General features: G+C 43.8%; 1 protein-coding gene across 6 annotated transcripts in view; it reads left to right on the top strand.

The window, feature by feature from the left end:
• Positions 1–2,114: 2,114 nt before the first annotated feature.
• Positions 2,115–18,598, top strand: part of Phf12 (PHD finger protein 12) — a 44,402-nt gene continuing 27,918 nt past the window's right edge. For all 6 annotated transcript variants that reach the window (XR_013092624.1, XM_076869157.1, XM_076869159.1 and 3 more), the window contains exons 1-2: positions 2,115–2,762; positions 3,409–3,590. Coding sequence is in view for 5 of the 6 variants with exons in the window: in XM_076869157.1 (XP_076725272.1) it covers positions 2,697–2,762; positions 3,409–3,590 (248 nt within the window). In the remaining variant the exon portion in view is untranslated. The remainder of the gene's footprint in view (positions 2,763–3,408; positions 3,591–18,598) is intronic.

Below are 18,598 nucleotides of genomic sequence, written 5' to 3'. Positions count from 1 at the left end.
ACAGAAGGCATAAAGCAGTCAATTTACATGACATTCTTTACTACTGCGTGAGCTTACTCTTTTAAGGTTGGTAATCATTAGAGTGAAAGTTTAGGGCTGGGGTTGTAGTTCAATGGTAGAACACTTGCCTCACCTCACATGCGTGAGGCACTGGGCTAACTCCTCAACACCACATAAAAATAAATAAATAAATAAATAAATAATGATATTGGGCCCATTTACAACTGAAAAAAAAATTTTTTTAAAGAAGGAGCTGGAGTTGTGGCTCAGTGGTAGAGCACTCACCTAGCACGTGCGAGGCCCTGGGTTCGATCCTCAGCACCACATATAAATACATAAATAAAGGTATTGTGTCAACTACAACTAAAATAATATGTATTTTAAAAAAAAGGCAGAGTGAAAGTTTAGAAAACCAGAAACCTGATACTGCACACACTCTCACCCCCACCCTAACTCCTCCTCCTTAATGTCCCTATTGTTGCAACGGCAATAATTCCTTGGAGACAGCAAGCATGGCGTAGTGGACAATGTCTGGTTTGTGAATCAAAAAATGTTTCATGCTTAGGTTTGCCATAAAGTCACTTATGTGAGCTCTGCAAATCACTGCTCCATATGTCCAACTGGAAATGGATTAAATTAGGTGGTCTCTAAGCCCTTTTCAGTTTTACAACTCGAGAATGTTATGTGTGTGCCTTCACATTAGAAGTGGGCAGCAGCCAGACATGGTGGCGCATGCCTATAATCCCAGTGACTCCGGAGGCTGAGGTAAAAGGATAAGAAACCTCAGCAAATTAGTGAAGCACGTCCCAAAATAAAAAATAAAAAGGACTGGGGACCGTGGTTCAGGGGTTGAACGCCCCTGGGTTCAATCCCCCAAACACTCCTCCCCCCCCAAAAAAAAGCAGGGGAAAAAAAAGCGGGACACATATACATGTCAACAACGATAATTAAATGCTTATTGTCAGAGACAACCACGCAGCTCCCTCCTCATTTGCTTCATCCACTGTCTGGAGTAGTATACCAAGGAAAGGGGAGGGGCCAGCGCCGAGACAGAAGCATGACTCTCCGCCCAGAATTCGAGGTGAGAGGGTTCAGACTACAAATCCCAGTACACTGCTCGGCAGCTCTCAAAAGTATCCCTTCCCATAGGGCAAACCACTCTCCCAGATCCACCCTACGGTACAGTGCGCCGCACGCACACGGAACTACGACTCCCACAATCCATTAGAACTATCGCGATTCTTGTTCCCAGAGTCCAAAGCGCGCCCATTCACCCTTTGACCCCTCTGCGCATTGCAAACTGGGAGTTGGAGTCCACTGTAAGTCAGGCAGCTGGGCGTGGTCAATTATACGGACTCTCGGCTTTTGGCTTCATCTTGAAAAACAGTTCTCAGGGAGAGTTATCAAAAGATGGTAGTAATAGGCAGGTGGAACACCCCACAGTGCCGTCACCATGCAAGGCAGGGATGGTCGGGCTACAATTAACTGTCGGGAGCGGGAGTGATGTGGGAATAGCAGCCACCCAGTCCGCCACCAAAGGCGTCGTTTTTTGTCGCAATGGCTTTTCTTTTCGCTTTACTAATATGGCGGCCTGGTCCAGCCACACCTGACGCCGGAACCAAATAGTCCAGTACAATATCCCAATGAATACCGCTATCGCCGACAGCCTACCAGTTCCATCCATCACCACATCTTGCTCCTTCCTGCTCCTGCCTGAGGACTTCAAGGGCACGAAAGCCCACGTCCCATTACCAAAATGGCGAAAAGAGAAGCTTTCTTTTGAGGGCCTGCAGGTGACAATACGCCTGCGCGGGAGCCGGCAGTGTGGTTATGGGGCGGGAGGGGAGCACGCCCAACACGCCTGCGCGGGAACAGCGTCTTCTCGGTCTACACACAAAACACCAATGGATGAAGAGTCCCCAGGTTCGTGCGGCTGCGCCATGACCCCTGTGAGCTTTCCCAGGCGCCTGCGCGAGACATCAGGTCCCGCCCTTTTAGCTCAGTACGCTGGCGCAGGGCAGAAAGGCGGGGCTTCGGGGCTCCAGCCGGATGCCAGCGCGGCTGCGCGCTGGGGGGTACCCCCTTACCGCGGCTGCGCGGGAGCCCGGTCGCCGGCTGTCACTGCGGTTGCGCGCGGCGAGCCGCGATCCCGGGGCGCCTGCGCGGGTGGCTTTGCGGGCGCTCGCGGTAAGTTTGCGCCAAGTGCGCGGCAGCCGGGACGCAGACGGCGGCGGCGGCGAGAGGCGGAGCCCGGGGACCACCCCCCAATACCCTCCCCCAAGTCACCTCACGTACCACAACCTCACCTAACCTCTCAGCCCCCCCCCGATCCCCCCAACCCCGGGATGGCAGCGCCCGCCAGCCTTCCCGGCCGGACCAGCGGTCGCCAGCGCCGGCTTTAGCCTGTGGGACTAGGCCCCGCCGAGGCCTGACCCCCGCAGCCGGGACCCACTGTGCAGTCAGCCGCTGGGCCGGGACTGAGGGGCCGCTCCCCCCTCACGGCCCGTGGGGAGGACGCTGCCGTCCCAGGAACTGGGGGCCGGGGGGTGGGGGGGAGCCTGGGCGAGGAAGTCGGGACCCGTGTTGGGAAAAAAGAAGGGGAACCGGGGTCAGGAGCCCCCCCTTCCCCCAAATCCCCCCTCCCCCCGGGGTTGGGGGGGCCGGAGCAGAGAGCGCCCAGCCCGGGAGTTGGATGAATGTGGGAGAAAATGGAGACCAAGACGATCGTGTACGACTTGGATACGTCGGGGGGGCTGATGGAGGTAAGAGTGGCCCTCCTCGTCCCCTTCCCCCAGCGTCGGGAGGGAACCTCCGCCCTCCGCCCCACAAAGCCGACCCTAAGCTCAAAGCACTAGAGCACTGGGGGAGGGGGGGTTTCTTCCTCGCCCAGTCTCTCTCCCATCTTTGCAATTTGGGGGCTTGAGCTCAGTCTCCGAGTACGTTTGCAGCAGTTTCACCTACCCGCCGCCCTCGATTTTGCTCTCCCGAGTTCCAGCCCACTCCATCTCGTTGCACCGGCGGGCCTCCCCACCCCCTTCTTGTCGGCCCCTTTGTGCTTCCCCCAACACGTCCGGGTACCGGGCTTCGGGCCTCTCCGGAGCTGGGCTTTGGAGTCCCCCACTGTCCATACAAGGAAGTGGCGAGAAGGGAACCGCGCACCCTCTCCCCATCCCCCTACCCTGATCCTCCCCATTTGGAAGAAGCTCTTCTCGTTGTTGTGCGGCAGGAACGCAGTTAGGGTGGGCTCCCCCTGGTTCCGGGGGCTGAGAGGTTCTGGGAGCAGCCTGGATGGGAGGAAGAAGGACAAAAGGGGGGAGAGGGGTGGGTGACGGAGAAGCCGCGCCGGGGGGGCGACGGACTACCCGGGAACTCCGAGTATGCACACACGCTGTTTGTATGTGTGTGCAGCAAATCCAAGCTCTGCTGGCTCCCCCCAAGTCGGACGAGGCAGAAAAGCGGAGTCGGAAGCCGGAGAAGGAGCCCCGAAGAAGCGGCAGGGCCACCAACCACGACAGCTGCGATAGCTGCAAGGAAGGTGGAGATCTCCTGTGCTGCGACCACTGCCCGGCTGCCTTCCACCTCCAGTGCTGGTAAGGTCTGGGGACCCCTTTGGAGCCCCTTGGCTGACCCTTCTCGACACATTCCTTCACCTGGCCTGCCCCTGCCTGCTGAAATAACGGGCGCTTGTAGCCGCTAGCTGACTCTGCAGCCGCTGGGGCGAGCGCCTCCCCGCCCCCGTGTGCTTCCGCGAACTGGCCGTTTTGCAGGGACCGGCTGCGGTGGGTCGGGACCCAGGGGTGGGTGTTGGGAAGAATGAGGCAAGCCTCTTCTGAGATTGGAAGTCTCTGGGGAGTCGGGACCGAACGGGCCGAATACGGCCGGCGGTGGCGGGGGAGGAAGGGGAGGAGCTCCCGGCTCAGTGCAGCTCGGCTGCTCGCGCGCCCGCCACCTTCAGGGCTCCTGCGGGGCCGGGATCTCCTCGGGGTGGGTGCGCGGAGCCCTCGGCTGTCCAGCCACCCTGGTCCAGACCTCGGCGACCCGGTGCTTGCGGCTGTGGAGGAAATCATGGAGGGTGTCTCTAGTTCTCCTGTTCTTTGCCTCTCTGTTTACAATATGGCGACCTGCCTTTAAATTATATTTTTATTCTCAGCGCCATTTTGGCTGCATATATGATTTGCAAACGTTTTCCGATGATAGGTGGGGACAGCCCTGGAGTCCCTTCTGCAGAAGCTCCTTGGGGACTGGGACTGGGATCTCTCCGCTTTGGTCCCTTTCTCTGCCTCGGCTTGCCCCCTGTTGCCTCTCAGAGCTGCCTTCCTCCTCCCTTTTCCCTCCCCGCGCTGCCGCCTCTTAGGAAATCGAGCCGGGTTAGACAATTAAAATTGCCCTTGGGCGCCGATTTCACTTCTCTGCTCCGGATCGGCGAACCCTTCGCAGCAAAATTCTTTGCTGCCGGGGTAGGATTGTGTGCGGTGACTCCGGAAAGGCATTTTTAAGAAGCTGAGAACTGGAAAGCCTTGCTCTCCCCCCACCCTTTCCCCGCCCGCCTTTCTGAACTCGAGGGGAGGGGAGAGACCGAAGAGAGAGGGAGGGACCTGGGTTGATTGCCCGCTGCTTGATCCTCCTCTGCAGCTCAGCATAGAAAATCCGGCAAAGAAGAGTTTAAACTCCATCTTCTGCCTGCAGAAATCACCTCTGTCCTCTACACAAATCCCCCATCCGCCCAGTGAACCCAGATTACATCTTGTTCTGTTCAGCAACAGTTGACTGAGGCAGGCCTCTGAAAGGAGGCAGGCTGGAGAAAGCATGAAGGAGAGAGGGCTATTTTCTTTACCACCCCTGGGTTTTTTTTGTTTTGTTTTTGATGTTGCCTTTTTAGCTCACTGTTAACAGGTCAGGAGGGATTTCTCTTAAGGTCTGTCCATTGTTGCATTTACATTCCTTCTCAGGGTTTGTGAAATAGTGCCTACTTTATTTGTACTAATTACAGGTTTTGGAACACTTATTAGACAGATGACTGATACTAAGTCTGTGGTCAAAAGTTATGTGGGATACTTTTGCCTAGAAGGGCACCCCATCTTAACTTGTAATGTTACACAGCCAAAAATGATTATCCTGGATGAAGCTTTGCTGCTGGCCTTTAAATTTTTATTATAAAGTGACTAAGACCAGCTGTAAGGACCTGTGATTTTTTTCGTTTTTCCTTCCTCTAAAGTGTAATGCACTTGGAGAAAATTCCTCTGAAGTTTCTTTTGCTGCTCTTGAACACAGGAGAGAGTTGTATCTGAATATATTGTAATGCTTACAATTTTTTGTGGAGGTTTGATATGTGTGCTAGGACTGGGGGTTATAGACTTCCCTCTCCCCTCCTCCCCCAGTTCTAGGGATTTGAATCCAGGGCCTCACACATGCTAGACAAGGGCTGAACTACATCCTCTAGACATGGGAGGGTTTTGTTGTTGTTGTTTTGCTTTTTGTTGTTTTTTGAGACAGGGTCTTTGGAAGTTGCCCACATGGACCTCAAATTTGGGTGCCTCCTGCCTCAACCTCCCAAGTAGTCACCTGGCTAGACTTCTTGATTTAAAGTATGGGCTAATTTTTTACCCCTGGGATGAAGTGGTGTAAGTCTTATTTGTTTGACAATGCTGAAATTATTTAATAGAAACCTGAAGCATAAAAAAAAGTGTTATTTTGTCTGAGATTGGGCTTTTAAACTCTGAAACCTAACCTCTGAATCTCTTAATTAGATGTGGCCTAAAACTTGTCAAATTTCTGCTTTAGCTGGAAGGAGAAAAAGGAGAGAGAGGGAGGAACTTCTAACTGATGGTGAGAGTCCCATTTGTCCAGGCTGTGCATTTCATTGAATACTTTTTTTTTCTTTTTTGAGACCGTGAATGGGACCTGGTAATCAGAGATTTGAGAATTGTACTAAATGAGATAGGGTTGCTTCATATTTTCAATTTCTTTTTGAAGATGCCAGTACTAAATGTACTATTGACTTAGCTGAATTATTATCTAAATCACATAACTTTCTAATCATTGGTGAAAAGGCAGGAAATTTTCTGTGGTACTGGGGATTGAACCCAAGGCCTTGTGCATGTAAGTCAAGCACTCTACCAAATGAGCTATATCCCTAGCCCTAGGAAATCTTTTTTAAAATAGGAATTTCCTGCATGAATTTCATTTGATAAGTAAGACTTATCCCACTTTCCTGCCTCCTAACCCTCACTCACACAAAAGTAAAATACTTCACTAACCAATTCAACCAGCCTAATGAGGTCAGGCAATTAATTTTTCTGAAAAATTTTGATCCCTGAGTATGTTTTCATTAATTTGTCCTATTCATTGCTTACTTGTACCATACGGGCATGAGATTAGGCTACATGACTATATTTTCTCTTGCTTTCCTTTTGAACTAAGACTGGATTATTTAGATAAGTAGTGAAGATTTCCATCATATACAGAATGCATAAGAGAGAAGCTGGAATTTGACAAATGCTGTAGGTAACAATCGCAGTGCTGCTTTCTCCTTTCAAAGTTCTGTGATACAAGTCCTTTTTCAAGTCTCTTGCCAGTCTGCTTCACAGTGAACAGGATTTAATAAAATGTTGTAGAAGTGGCCTGGCACAGTGGCGCCATCTGTAATCCCAGTGGCTCAGGAGGATCGAGAGAGTTCAAAGCCAGACTTGGCAAAAAGCAAGGCGGTAAGCAACTGAGTGAGACCCTGTCTCTAAATAACATACAAAATAGGGCTGGGGATGTGGCTCAGTGGTTGAATGCCCCTGATTTCAATCCCCACCCCACCCCCAAAAAAATGCTGTAGAAGGGATTTCTTGGCAAACTACCTCTGGTCTTAGTGACATTAGCCATAACCGTGTTTTTTTGTTTTTTGTGGGTTTTTTTTGCGGGGGGGGGGCTACTGGGGATTTAACTCATGGACTTGCTAAGTTGCTGAGGCTGGCTTTGAACTCTACAATCCTCTTGACTCATGGGATTTTTCTAAGATAAATTACTGAAGGAAATGACTAGTCAAATAAGCTATTTTCATTGCCCTGTCTTTTTTCAGGGGCCACAGTGTTGTTATGAGGAAACCTCATCTCTTCCCAATTAGATGGGAAGCCATATTTCGGGGTTTTCTGTATGATTATCTGGGCTAGGGAATGAATTATTCTGTGCTCAGTAGTACCATGACCTCACTGAAGAGTTAAAATTGAGAAGCAGAGGTCTTTGTTTAAGTGATAGTGTAATCATTTTATCCAAGTTTAACTGGTTTATCAATTATTCAGAGTGATAATAGGGGTTACTAAGCTTGCCCCTAGAGAACTGGAAAGAGATATGTTTTTAAGTGTTCCCCAGTGAAACTGATCTTTGTCATAATAATCATGCTATAAGTTGAGCTTTCTGAAAATTCAGATTTTCAAGGACTGATCCCTAAAAATCTGTTAAATAGTGTAATAATTGGTGGTGGTTTAGTTGTTGCTGACCCATCTTTCTGTGTGAGAAACGGAAAAATTGTTATCACTGATAGAGTGAATACCATAAGGCATCAGTAATGAGGCTGACTAGAAATTGGCTGGTTTCCTCTCATTGCTTTCTCATGGCATTTTGCTCCAGACAGGGACCAAAACGGTTGGATTGAGAAGTGCACCTACCTCTGCAGACCTCAACATGGTCCCTTCCCGTCAGACAGATTTCTGTAGCATTTGCCTCCGCATGTTATATTTGGAATTGTTGGCCGGCTTTCCTCTCTCTGGTGTTGGCAGCAAGATCCAAAATGAGGTTTTCGAAGAATGAGAGTAAAAAGGTCTCTGCACAGGCAAAACTAAGCTCAGATTGGAGTTTTGCATATTTAATTTTCAGTGAGTCATAACAAAGGTTTCACTCACAGACTCTAGAATAAAAATCTTTGTTGTTTGAATTTCTTAAGGAGTGGGTTTTCTGTGATTTTTGTTGTTTAACTCCTCATTAGACTAATATCAGGTAAACAATAAATTAAAATACTTTTATTTTAACATTGTCTTATGAATCTGTTGTTTTTAGCACAGTAAATTCTTAGAAACCTGATGCTGAAGAATAGAGGTTACTATGTCTGAATTTCCTCTCCTCCCCTTACTCTGCCCCATCAGTAGTTAAATGATTCCACAATACACAACCTGATTGGTTTAGGTTTTTGTTTTTATTTATTTATTTATTTATTTGGTACCAGGGATTGAATCCAGAGGTGTTTAACCCAACCCTTTTTATTTTTTATTTTGAGACAGGATCTCACTTAGTTGCTTAGGATCTTGCTAAGTTAAGGCTGGCTTTGAACTTGTGATCCTCCTGCCTCAGTCTCCCAAGTCTCTAGGACTTTAGGTGTGCACTACTATGTCAGGTGCTAGTTTGATTTTATGTTTATTTTGTTGTTTCTTCTTCTTCTTCTTCTTCTTTTTTTTTTTTTTTTTTGCATTTTCTGTAAGAATAACATGCAGTCCTAGTCCTGGGTTTAATTCCCACCACTGCAGGGGGAAAAAAAAACAACAAACAGAGCAAGGCACAGTGGTGAGAGCTTGAAGCCTTAGGAAAAAGGATCACTTGAGCCCAGGAGTTCTAGGCCAGCCAGGGCAACACATTAAGGCCCCCAACTCCAAATAAATAAATGAATAAATAAATAAATAAATAAACAAAAAGTATTTGGTGTGTTTGTGGCCCAGATGGCTTAGGTTGAGAGAGGAAATATCAGAGATATTAAAATATGGAAAAGGAGGGACTGAAGTTGTGGCTCAGTGGTAGGGTGCTTGCCTAGCATATGTGAGGCACTGGGTTCGATTCACAGAACCACATATAAATTAATAAATACTCAAAGGTCCATCAACAACTGAAAAAAAAGATTTTTTTAAATGGAAAAGGAGATAATACTCCTAAAAGGTGAAGGTTTCTGTGTAGATTAAAGAAAATACTTAATGGTACCGTTGGAATTTTTCATTTTAGACCTATTACAAAATTAATTGCCATACTCCTTAAAAGATAGGATGCAGTTATGATTTATCAATTTCCCACTACTCCTTAAGGCTCTCAAAGTACTTTATAAATGGGCTCCACTAATATATTAGGACAATTTGGGGCCTTTGTAAATTACTTAGGTGTTTTTTATAGACGTGAATGTGCAAGGTTTACTGCCTTATTTTGAATCTGGAGGTGAGATTCATAATAGTCTGTTATAAATTCTTGGTCAAGTATTCTTCCAGGAATATTTTTTTAAAGCTGCATCAGGAATGTACAAAGGAGATTCAAGTAGTGTTGGAAGAAATTCACTGTATTTTGATATTTGTTAACCTCTAAGCGAAAGTACAAGTAATATATCAGATTACTCAAAGGGACTCAGTAAACCTTTTCTTTTCCTTTTTTGGTACCTAGGATTGAACCCAGAGTCACTTAATTACTGAGTCACATCCCTAGCCCTTTTTATTTTTTATTTTGAAAGGGTCTTGCTAAGTTGCTGAGGTTGGTCTGAACTTTTAATCCTCCTGCCTCAGCCTCCTGAGTCACTAGAATTACAGGTTTCCTGCTTCAGTAAACCTTTTCAACGTTCATCCTGTTGCATTTACCAGTACTTCAACTTGTTTTCATGGCTGAACAATATTCTGTTGTATGAATGTACTAATTTTGTTTATCCGTTCATCAGGTGGTAGACAGTTGAGTTGTTTCTGCTTTTTGCCATTGTGAATAATGGTGCTGTGAACATTTGGATGCAAGTTTTTGTGGATATGTGGTTTTCCTTTCTTTTGAGATGTGCACTTATAGATGGAATTACTGGGTCCTTTGGTAATTCTTACGTTTAGCCTTTGGTAGGAGCTGCCACGTTGTTGTCCAATATGGCTGCATCATTTTATTTCCCCATTAGCAATGAGTGAGGGTTCCAGTTTCTCCACATCCTTGATAACACTTGTTATTATGTCTTGATTAAAGCCATCCTAGTGGGCATGAAGTGATGTAAAAAGTTTCTTCTGTGAAATCTAGTCAAGATGGTTCACCATCTTGAAGTGAAAGAGAACCTTACAGTGTAGCTTTATATGTTGGTATTTCAACTTCTCTGGGTAACTTCCTAGCAAAACAGTCTAAGACTGAAAGTTACCCTAGAGGAAATAATTTAAAAAAAAAAAAAAAAAAAAAACCACCTGCCTTTGGGCAGGGTGCCCACCCAGACTCACCAGCCACAATAGAAAATTTCTGTTTAGATACTTCTCATACTTGGCCTTATTTTAGGAAGTTTTTTGTTTTGTTTTGGCAATGCTGGGGAATCAAACCCAGGCTCTTGCCCATGATAGACAGGTACTCTATATCCCCAGCCCAGGAAGAAAGATTTAATTGCCTTTGTTTGATTGGTAACAGCTTGGGGTAGAAATACCTTCAGAGCAATTAATATGCTGTCTTTGGAACCCAGTTAACAAGATCAAAAAGTTGTTTGTACACTGCAGCATGCTCACCTGTTTATGTGTCTTTGTGTAAGCCTAGATAGTAGTAAATTGGGAGACAAGAGTACAGAGAATATTTGCCTGAAGTTTTTATATAGCTCATAAAAAGTAATAGTTTGCTTTAATGCTCCAGACAGGATTTTTGCTACCTAGAAATTCAGATGTCTTCCTTCTTAACAAAAATGTGTACAGTTTTTCTCCAACATATGACAGTAATAGAGAATTATATGAAGCTGAATGTTGTGTTCTTTTGATTATGAGTAAGAAATCTATCTCTAAACTTGCTTGTCCAGTCCCCAGCACATATACAATTCCTTGAGTTTGTGGTTAACAAGGCTACCGTGACAGAAGAGTCTTTTGGACTTCTGATGGCCCCTTGCTAAATTAATGTGGTGCAGGCTCCTGGAAATGTATTCTCGTTCTAAGGTGTCAGAGTTTTAAATCACCAGAAAATTAAGGGGGAAAAAAAAGTCTGTTTCCCCCTCCTCTTGGCTTCTTCTTTAAGTTCAAGGCCCTAGGGAGTACAACATGATCAGCTGCATTGCCATTCAATGAGTGACACTTATAAGAGCACCTCTGCATAATGCTAGTCTCCCAAGAGACACAGGACAGGAGTAGGACTGTCTCCTTGCCAGTTTCCTGAAAGAGGAGGACATTGTATTCAGTACAAGTCCTAGACCAAATTTCAGAAAGGCGCTTTGCTACTGCAGATTTGACACTATGCCCAGGACGCATGCACAGGTCACTAGCTGATTGCTTTTCCCATGAATTGAGAGCAGTTAAGAAGAATGAGAGGGTGACTTCTTTTCCTGCCTGCAGGTTTCCAGATACCAAAATCCTCATCCTTTAAGCCTAAGGTATTTATTTATTTATTTTTAAGTCTTTTCTTTTCTTTTCTTTTTTCTTTCTTTCTTTCTTTCTTTAGTTGTAGGTGGACACAGTACCTTTATTTTATACATTTTTATGTGGTGCTGAGTATCAAACCCTCACATGTGCTAGGCAAATGCTCTACCACTGAGCTACAACCTCAGCCCAAGCCTAAGGTATTTGTAAATCTAGGTCTCAGCAAATGAGAACAAAGATGAGGTTTTAGCATATTTTGTATAGAAAGCAAAACTGAAGGCTACAAAATTTATTAATGAAAGAAAAGATTTGATTTTGACCCATTGACTGGAAGGAACTTGACCACTACCTGGAGCAATTGTTGAATTCACAATAAGCAAATTTCTGATGTACCTTGTAGATAAGTGAAGATTTTCATTTCTTTTTTCTCTTGGTGGTTCTGAGTATTGAACCCTGGGGCACTTTATCACTGAGCTATAACCCAGACCTTTTTGTTTTGAGAAAGGGTCTCTCTAAGCTGCCTAGACTGGCCTCAAACTTGGCAGTCCTCCTGCCTCAGCCTCCTGGGATTACAGGCATTTGCCACCACACCCAGCTGGTGAAATTTTCTAAGTAATGAAAAACATTTTTTTCTCTCTCTTTGTAGTGCTGGGGATCGAACTCAGGGTTTAGTTCATGCTAAGCACTGAGCTATCTATATTCCCAGCCCAGTAATGAAAACTATGATTTGTTCATTCAGAGCCATTTGTCCTTCCCTTTTACTATCATTGCTCTGAACAGATGCTCACTAAAACTGCTTAAAAGCCCTTTCCCTCTTACTGCTGTATAATACCAAATAGTATTACAAATGAGAGACATGCAAAGAAAAATATTGATTGGGGGATGGAAACGATATCTGGATTATTCCAAGGGGGTGATGTCTTTATTTAATACACACACACACAAGGTGACCATTGCTTCCCCCAATTACATTTGCTTTCCTATATGTTAATCATTTTGTTGTTTAATTTTTGCCCTTCTCCTATTTCCTGATAAGTTATACAGGATATCTCCCAGGAAATGTTTCCCAATTTTGACAGAACAAAAAACACTTAAGAGTAAGAGCAGGATTGGGAGACACTCCCATGCCAGAACCTAGTGTCATCTTTCCCACTGATCTGGGCTCTGCATGAAACTCTTTTTGAAATAAGCTTGAGAGAGCAATAGAGGACTCTTCTTGAGGTTTGACTTTTAACACCAGGCCAGGCAGAGGTGAAGGAACCTCAGAATTACTAGCAATCTTGAGTTCCAGGTGGAACCCTGTTTGTGGCAACACAAGTACACTTGCAGGTTTTTATTCAACATGACCCAGGGAGGGATAGTTTGGGGGTTTTGTTTGTTTGTTTTTCAGTACTGTGAATTAAACACAAGACCTCATGAATGCTAGGTAAGTGCTCTACCACTGATCTACATCCCCAACCCTGTGTTTTCAATTTTTTGAGACAGGGTCTTGCTCAGGTTATCCATACTAGCTTTGATCTTGTTATTCTCCTGCCTCAGTCTCTTGAGTAGTTGTATTACAGGCCCAGTTGAGAGATATTGAATGTTATTTTTCTCTTGTCTATATATGTGCAGAGAAGCTAATGCATTGCACAGAACTTTGAGTGAATCTAAATAAGTCTCTGCATTATGAAATTAGGCAACACAGATCTACTCTTTTCTTTCTGCCACCCCTTCAGCTTCTGTGATGAGCTAGAAGCTTCAAAATTCCCACATTCACTGAACCATCAGCTAGAGTTCTGCTGATTATCGGTTTTTGGTTTTTTTTTTAATATTTATTTTTTTTAGGTTTAGATGAGCACAACACAATGCCTTTATTTTTATGTGGTGCTGAGGACTGAACCCGAACCCGGGTCCCGCCCATACTAGGCAAGTACTCTACCGCTGAGCCACAATCCCAGCCCCCTGATTATCAGTTTTAACAAAGCTTTGGAAACATTAGTGATAAACTATATGGTGAACTTTTTCAATTGAAAATCGTCAATTGTTGGTTGGATAACACTAAAAATTATACTCCATTAATTTCATCAAAATGTATCTGAATAGATTGATGTGTTTAACTTCCCTTGATCTTTCTTGCCATTTTTAAAAAAAATTTTTTAGTTGTCGATGGATCTTTTTAAAAATTATTATTATTTATTTGTATGTGGTGCTGAGAATTAAACCCAGTGCCTTACACGTGCTAGTCAGGCACTCTACCACTGAGCCACAACTCCAGCACCCCCATTGCTTGCCATTTTTTGAAAGAGCATCATCTTTTTTCTTGGTGCTGGGGATTGAACCCAAGGGTGCTTTAGCCCTGCTATAACCTCAGCCTAAAGCAGGATCTTGCTGAAGTTGTGGAGACTGACCTTGAAATGCAATCCTTCTGCCTCAGCCTCAGGAATAGCTGAGATTATAGGTATGCACCACTGTCCCTACCCTGAAAGAGCATCAGCTTAAGTATAGAGAGAATTTTGTCACTAATTTTGACTTTTTGATTGTTTGCTTTATCCCTCTTTTGTGGTTGTCATGGTTTTGCCTGCCATAGCCATTCTGACTTAGCAAACTGTCATACTAAAGGAAACACCTAATTTTGTGATATCCGACATCTTTGTAGGCTGTGGTTTGTTGGTGTTGAAGTAAGCTGTATGTTAAGAAAAGTCTGCAGTTTAACAGCAAATGACTCATGTCCAAAGCTTGTATGCCTCCTGCATTTCTTAAAGGGCTTCCCTCAATTGTTAACATTTATGTACTCCTATGTAGACCTTTACGATGATCATTCTTTGCTTAAGGGTCATCCTAGAGAAAAGTGGATCAAAGGGAAAGATCATGGTTGTCTATCTCTGAGAAGTATATTAAACTGCTAAATAGGTCACTGGGGGTATAAGTGAAAGGCTATGGAAGCCCAAGTCAGCACTTAGCTGTGACAAACCATGACAGCATGGTTTGTGATAGCAAGCCCAGGAGATTACTTCAGTCCTGTGTGTTTGAGGGGCTGGGGTTTGAGAAAAATTGCGGGATGGGAGAGGGTAATGGTAAGAGGAGGGAGCAAGTCCTGTGCTTTGTGAACCAAGTAATATTATTCTCTTTCCTTACCTTTTTTATGATCCTGTCATTGGAAGTAAATTAAGCAGAAATCCCTCTTTAGGAAAAAGCAACTGAGTCTTAAATAAAAACTTGTTCTCTGGATTTAGCTGAGTTATTTATTTATTTATTTATTTATTTTTGTTGGCTTTCTTTTTTCTTCCTTTCTTTCTTTCTTTTTTTTTTTTTTTTTTTTTTTTTTTTTCTTCAGTGCTAAGGCTTGAGCACAGGGCATTATGCACACTAGACAAGCATTCTATCACTAAACTATACCCCCAGCCCTTTAGTTGCATTTTTAAGTATGGACATTTTTAGTGTTCTTAGTTTTCTAAGCCTTTATAAAATTTTAAGTCCAATCACTGTAAACTGTCTCAGATTCCTTTTTTTTTGGGGGGGGGTACCAGGGATTGAACTCAGGGGCTCTCTACACTGAGCCATATCCCCAGCCCTATTTTGTATTTTATTTAGAGACAGGGTCTCACTGAGTTTCTTAGTGTCTCACTATTGCTGAGGCTGGCTTTGAACTTGCAATCCTCCTGCCTCAGCCTCCCAGCTGATTATAGGCATGTACCACCAAGCCCTGTTGGCTCAGATTCTTGAGGTGGTGTTTGCAAAAAAAAAAAAAAAATGTCCTGGCTATTTCCTTTTTCTTGATACATCACTATCAACTGAACAGTAAGCAGTTTTCCATAGCTCTGAGTCTTATATGGAATACACAGTTGCAGTTGTCAATTCTTCCTTCCAATGGAACATTCCCTGGTAGTAGTACTAGAAAATGATTATTTACCCTGATGCACTCCTGTAGTCCCTGCTGTTGGGGAGCCTGAAGCAAGAGGCGTGCAAGTTCAAGACCAGCCTGAGCAATTTAGCAAGACCTTGTCTCAAAAGAATTTTTAAAAGGGGCTAGGGATAGCCCAGTAGTAGAGCACTCCTAAATTCAATCCCTAATACTATGCTGGGGGCATGGGGGGGGGGAGGAAATGACTGTTGAGGTCAGAATGTTGACCCTTTTCCAAACCCATTAGGTTCCAGCATTTATCATGAAACGATGGAATGAAGCCCCATTTTTAAAATGTTTGCATGTAGCCCAACTTTTTTTGCAGAGAAGTCAGGATTACAAGAGTAGCCAAGCCAGGCCACCGATACAGCAGGCCCTGTGGCACTGGGCCCAGCTTGTGGAAAAGGTAGCGGAGGAAAACATCCAGTATGGTTGCTGATGCTCTACTCTCCCTCTTTTCCCTGAGCTAACTTTTAGCACTCTTCTTCAGGTGCCCTTTGCTGAGAGGATATTACAAGCCAGTTCAAAATACAAGGCAATAAAACTTGGGGGCACAGTCAGCTAGTTTGAAAGAATTGTATGCCTGTGGAAGTGACGCAACTAGCTAAGTTTCTCAATGGGGCATTTGTAGTGGCCTGGCACTTCATTGGTTTCCTTGTTAACATTGCCACTGAGGCTTTGCATGAAAAACTAGCAGTCCTTGTATTTTTTATGTACTTTGTGGTATTAGCTGTATTTGAGTCAGTAGCTAGAATAAAGGAGGGTAACAGATTAAGGTTTAGGCACCCCATGAACTTTCTGCTTTCATCTCTCCGACATCCTTCAGTAAGGCTATCTTCTTTGCCTTTGAAAGGTAGACCATACTTGAAGATAAAAGCTGAGACCTACCCAAGTGTCCAGAGAACGCTTGCTGTTTCTACTGACATTTGAATTTCATTAAATTGTATTCCTTCTGTTTCTTCAAAGCATAAATCGTTAAATTTGCTACATTGCTATGGCTTCTAATTTAAATTAAAATTTTTTTAAATTATCAGGGAGTGGAAGAAGGGGAGGAAGAGAGAAGTGCTAGAGAATTACATTGGCCAAATTATATTATTATGTTGTGTGCATGTACAAATAAATAATAAAAAATCTCACCAAAGGTACAACCATAAAGGACCAATTTAAAATGTGGAAAAAATGTTGGGCACAATAGCACACCCCTGTAACTCCAGTGCTTTGAGAAGCTGAAGCAGGAGGAGCACAAGTTCAAAGCCAGCTTAAGCAACTTAGTGAGCCCTACACAACTGAAGAAGACTCTGTCTCAAAGTAAAAAATAAAAAGGGCTGGGGATGTGGCTTGGTGGTTAAACATCCCTGTATTCAATTCCCAGTACAAAAGAGAAAAAAAATTAATTAAACTATACCTAATATGTCTTAAGCTTTTATTAGAACATTTTTTTAGTTCACAGAAAGAAAGTCCTGTGGAGTTTTTTTTTCCTTTCTTTTTCTTTTTCTTTTTTTCTTTTTTTTTTTTTTTAAACCAGGGGCATGCTACCACTGAACTGTATACCCCCAGCGCTTTTCCCTTTTCTTCAAATTTTATTTTGTTTTGAGACAGGCTCTTGCTCTTCCCAAACTACCCAGGCTGGTCTCAAAATTGCAATCTTCCTGCCTCAGCCTCCCAAGAACCTGGGATTTCAGGTGTGCACCACCATAATTTTTTAAAAGGCTTGTAGGTCCCTGCATAGATCAAGATGGCTGCCAGGAGGCTGAGACATTATTGTGGTCCTGTCAACAATCACATTCAGTCACCATTTTGACTACTAGTACATTTTCTGAACTGGCTGAGGGCAGCAGGGCCAGTCTGAGAAGAGTATATATTATCTTTTGTTGTCGGTCTTACAGAATTCTGCTAAATATAATTGCAGGATTTTTATATGATAGTGGACCTTAGATGGATGGATGAGACCTGTGAACTGTGAAATTAAAAATCAAAACTGCTCAGTGCTATTGTTTGCTTGCTGAACACTCCCTCCCACCAAAAGAAGACAAGGGACATATAGATAATGATGGGGGCAGTCAAAACTCTCTTAGTCTGATATTTCAGCTGAAATGCCATAAATGGGTAGAGAGCTTCTGATTCCTGGAGAATGATGGATTCTGACAGGAGGGACCCCTACCAGTTCATGTGACTGACCTCTTTTATAAAAGAATCTGAGTGGAAGGCTCTTGGTATGTTGTTTATATAGTGTTCTTGTTAAGTATTTGTATTAAATTGAATATTTTGTCCAGGAAGGAAAAATGGAGTGTTCTTTCATAAATATTTTTCATCCTCTTGTCTTATTTTCTTTTGTCCTAAGATATACACTAACACTTTTAATTTGGTTAAGGAGATTTTCATGTCTCTCAGGTTACTGTTGGCTCAGGTTTTGTGATGCCTCTATCACTTAGATGTATGGACAGTTGAAAACCACACTACAGTAAGCTCACATATTAAAAAAAAGAAAAAGAAGGTTCAGAGCTTAACACCATTTTATCTGAATGTTGTAACACACACACACACACACACACAGGTCTCTGAAATAAAAGGCAGTCGTTCTGCTTTGTGGTCTCCCTCCACCTTTCCCCTCCTCTCTTTGTTCTCTTATTTCCCCTCCCCCTTCTCCCAGTTCCATATAGAAAAACTGTTTGCACTGGAGGTAATTAACACGGTGCTATGGAGCAACAGGTCCCACCGGTGGTGACTAAATCTGAAGTAAATGTTAATATCATGCAGGTTCACATGTATTAATAGGCGAGGGAGATAAGTGAGGTTAGATACAGCCACTCTGCTTATAGGTCTTGAAATAGATCCTCTTAATTAGAAAGCCAAGAACCATGACAACTACTAACATCTTCCACTTGCAGTGGTGAGTTGCAGCCTCATTAGTGAATGAAAGAGGCATTCTAAATTAAAACTGGACTACATCCTTTGGCTGTGAGTTGGGATCATCTGGCTCTGGGCTTTGAATCTTTGACACAGAGAGGTTTGTCAGTGCAGGCATTATGGTGAGATTTGGGGTGTGTGTATGGTTTTCTCCTTAGAACTCCAGAATAGATCCATCTAGACGCCTTCATCAGTAGTAGGAATGAGCTATTTGGATTTGTTTATGGGAGTCTGGATATGTTGCAGAGGCTAGCTTTAGGATTTTTTTTTTAGTTGGACACATTACCTTTATTGTATCTCTTTATTTTTATGTGGTGCAGGGGATCGAACCCAGGGCCTCGCACATGCTAGGTAAGCCTCTACCACTGAGCCACAACCCAAGCCCAAGGAAATTTTAATTTTTGGAAAATTAATGTTCTTGACCAGCTTTCCAATTAGGTTGTATATAAATACTGTTTTTAACAGTTGATAAGCCTTCTCCCTGTCTCAGAGAGAGCCACACCAAACTCTG

Source organism: Callospermophilus lateralis, chromosome 11 (assembly GCF_048772815.1).
Source record: "Callospermophilus lateralis isolate mCalLat2 chromosome 11, mCalLat2.hap1, whole genome shotgun sequence".
NCBI classification, from domain to species: Eukaryota; Metazoa; Chordata; class Mammalia; order Rodentia; family Sciuridae; genus Callospermophilus; species Callospermophilus lateralis.
The sequence above is the reverse complement of the archived record's forward strand: the minus strand, read 5'-3'. Positions and strand labels throughout refer to the sequence as shown.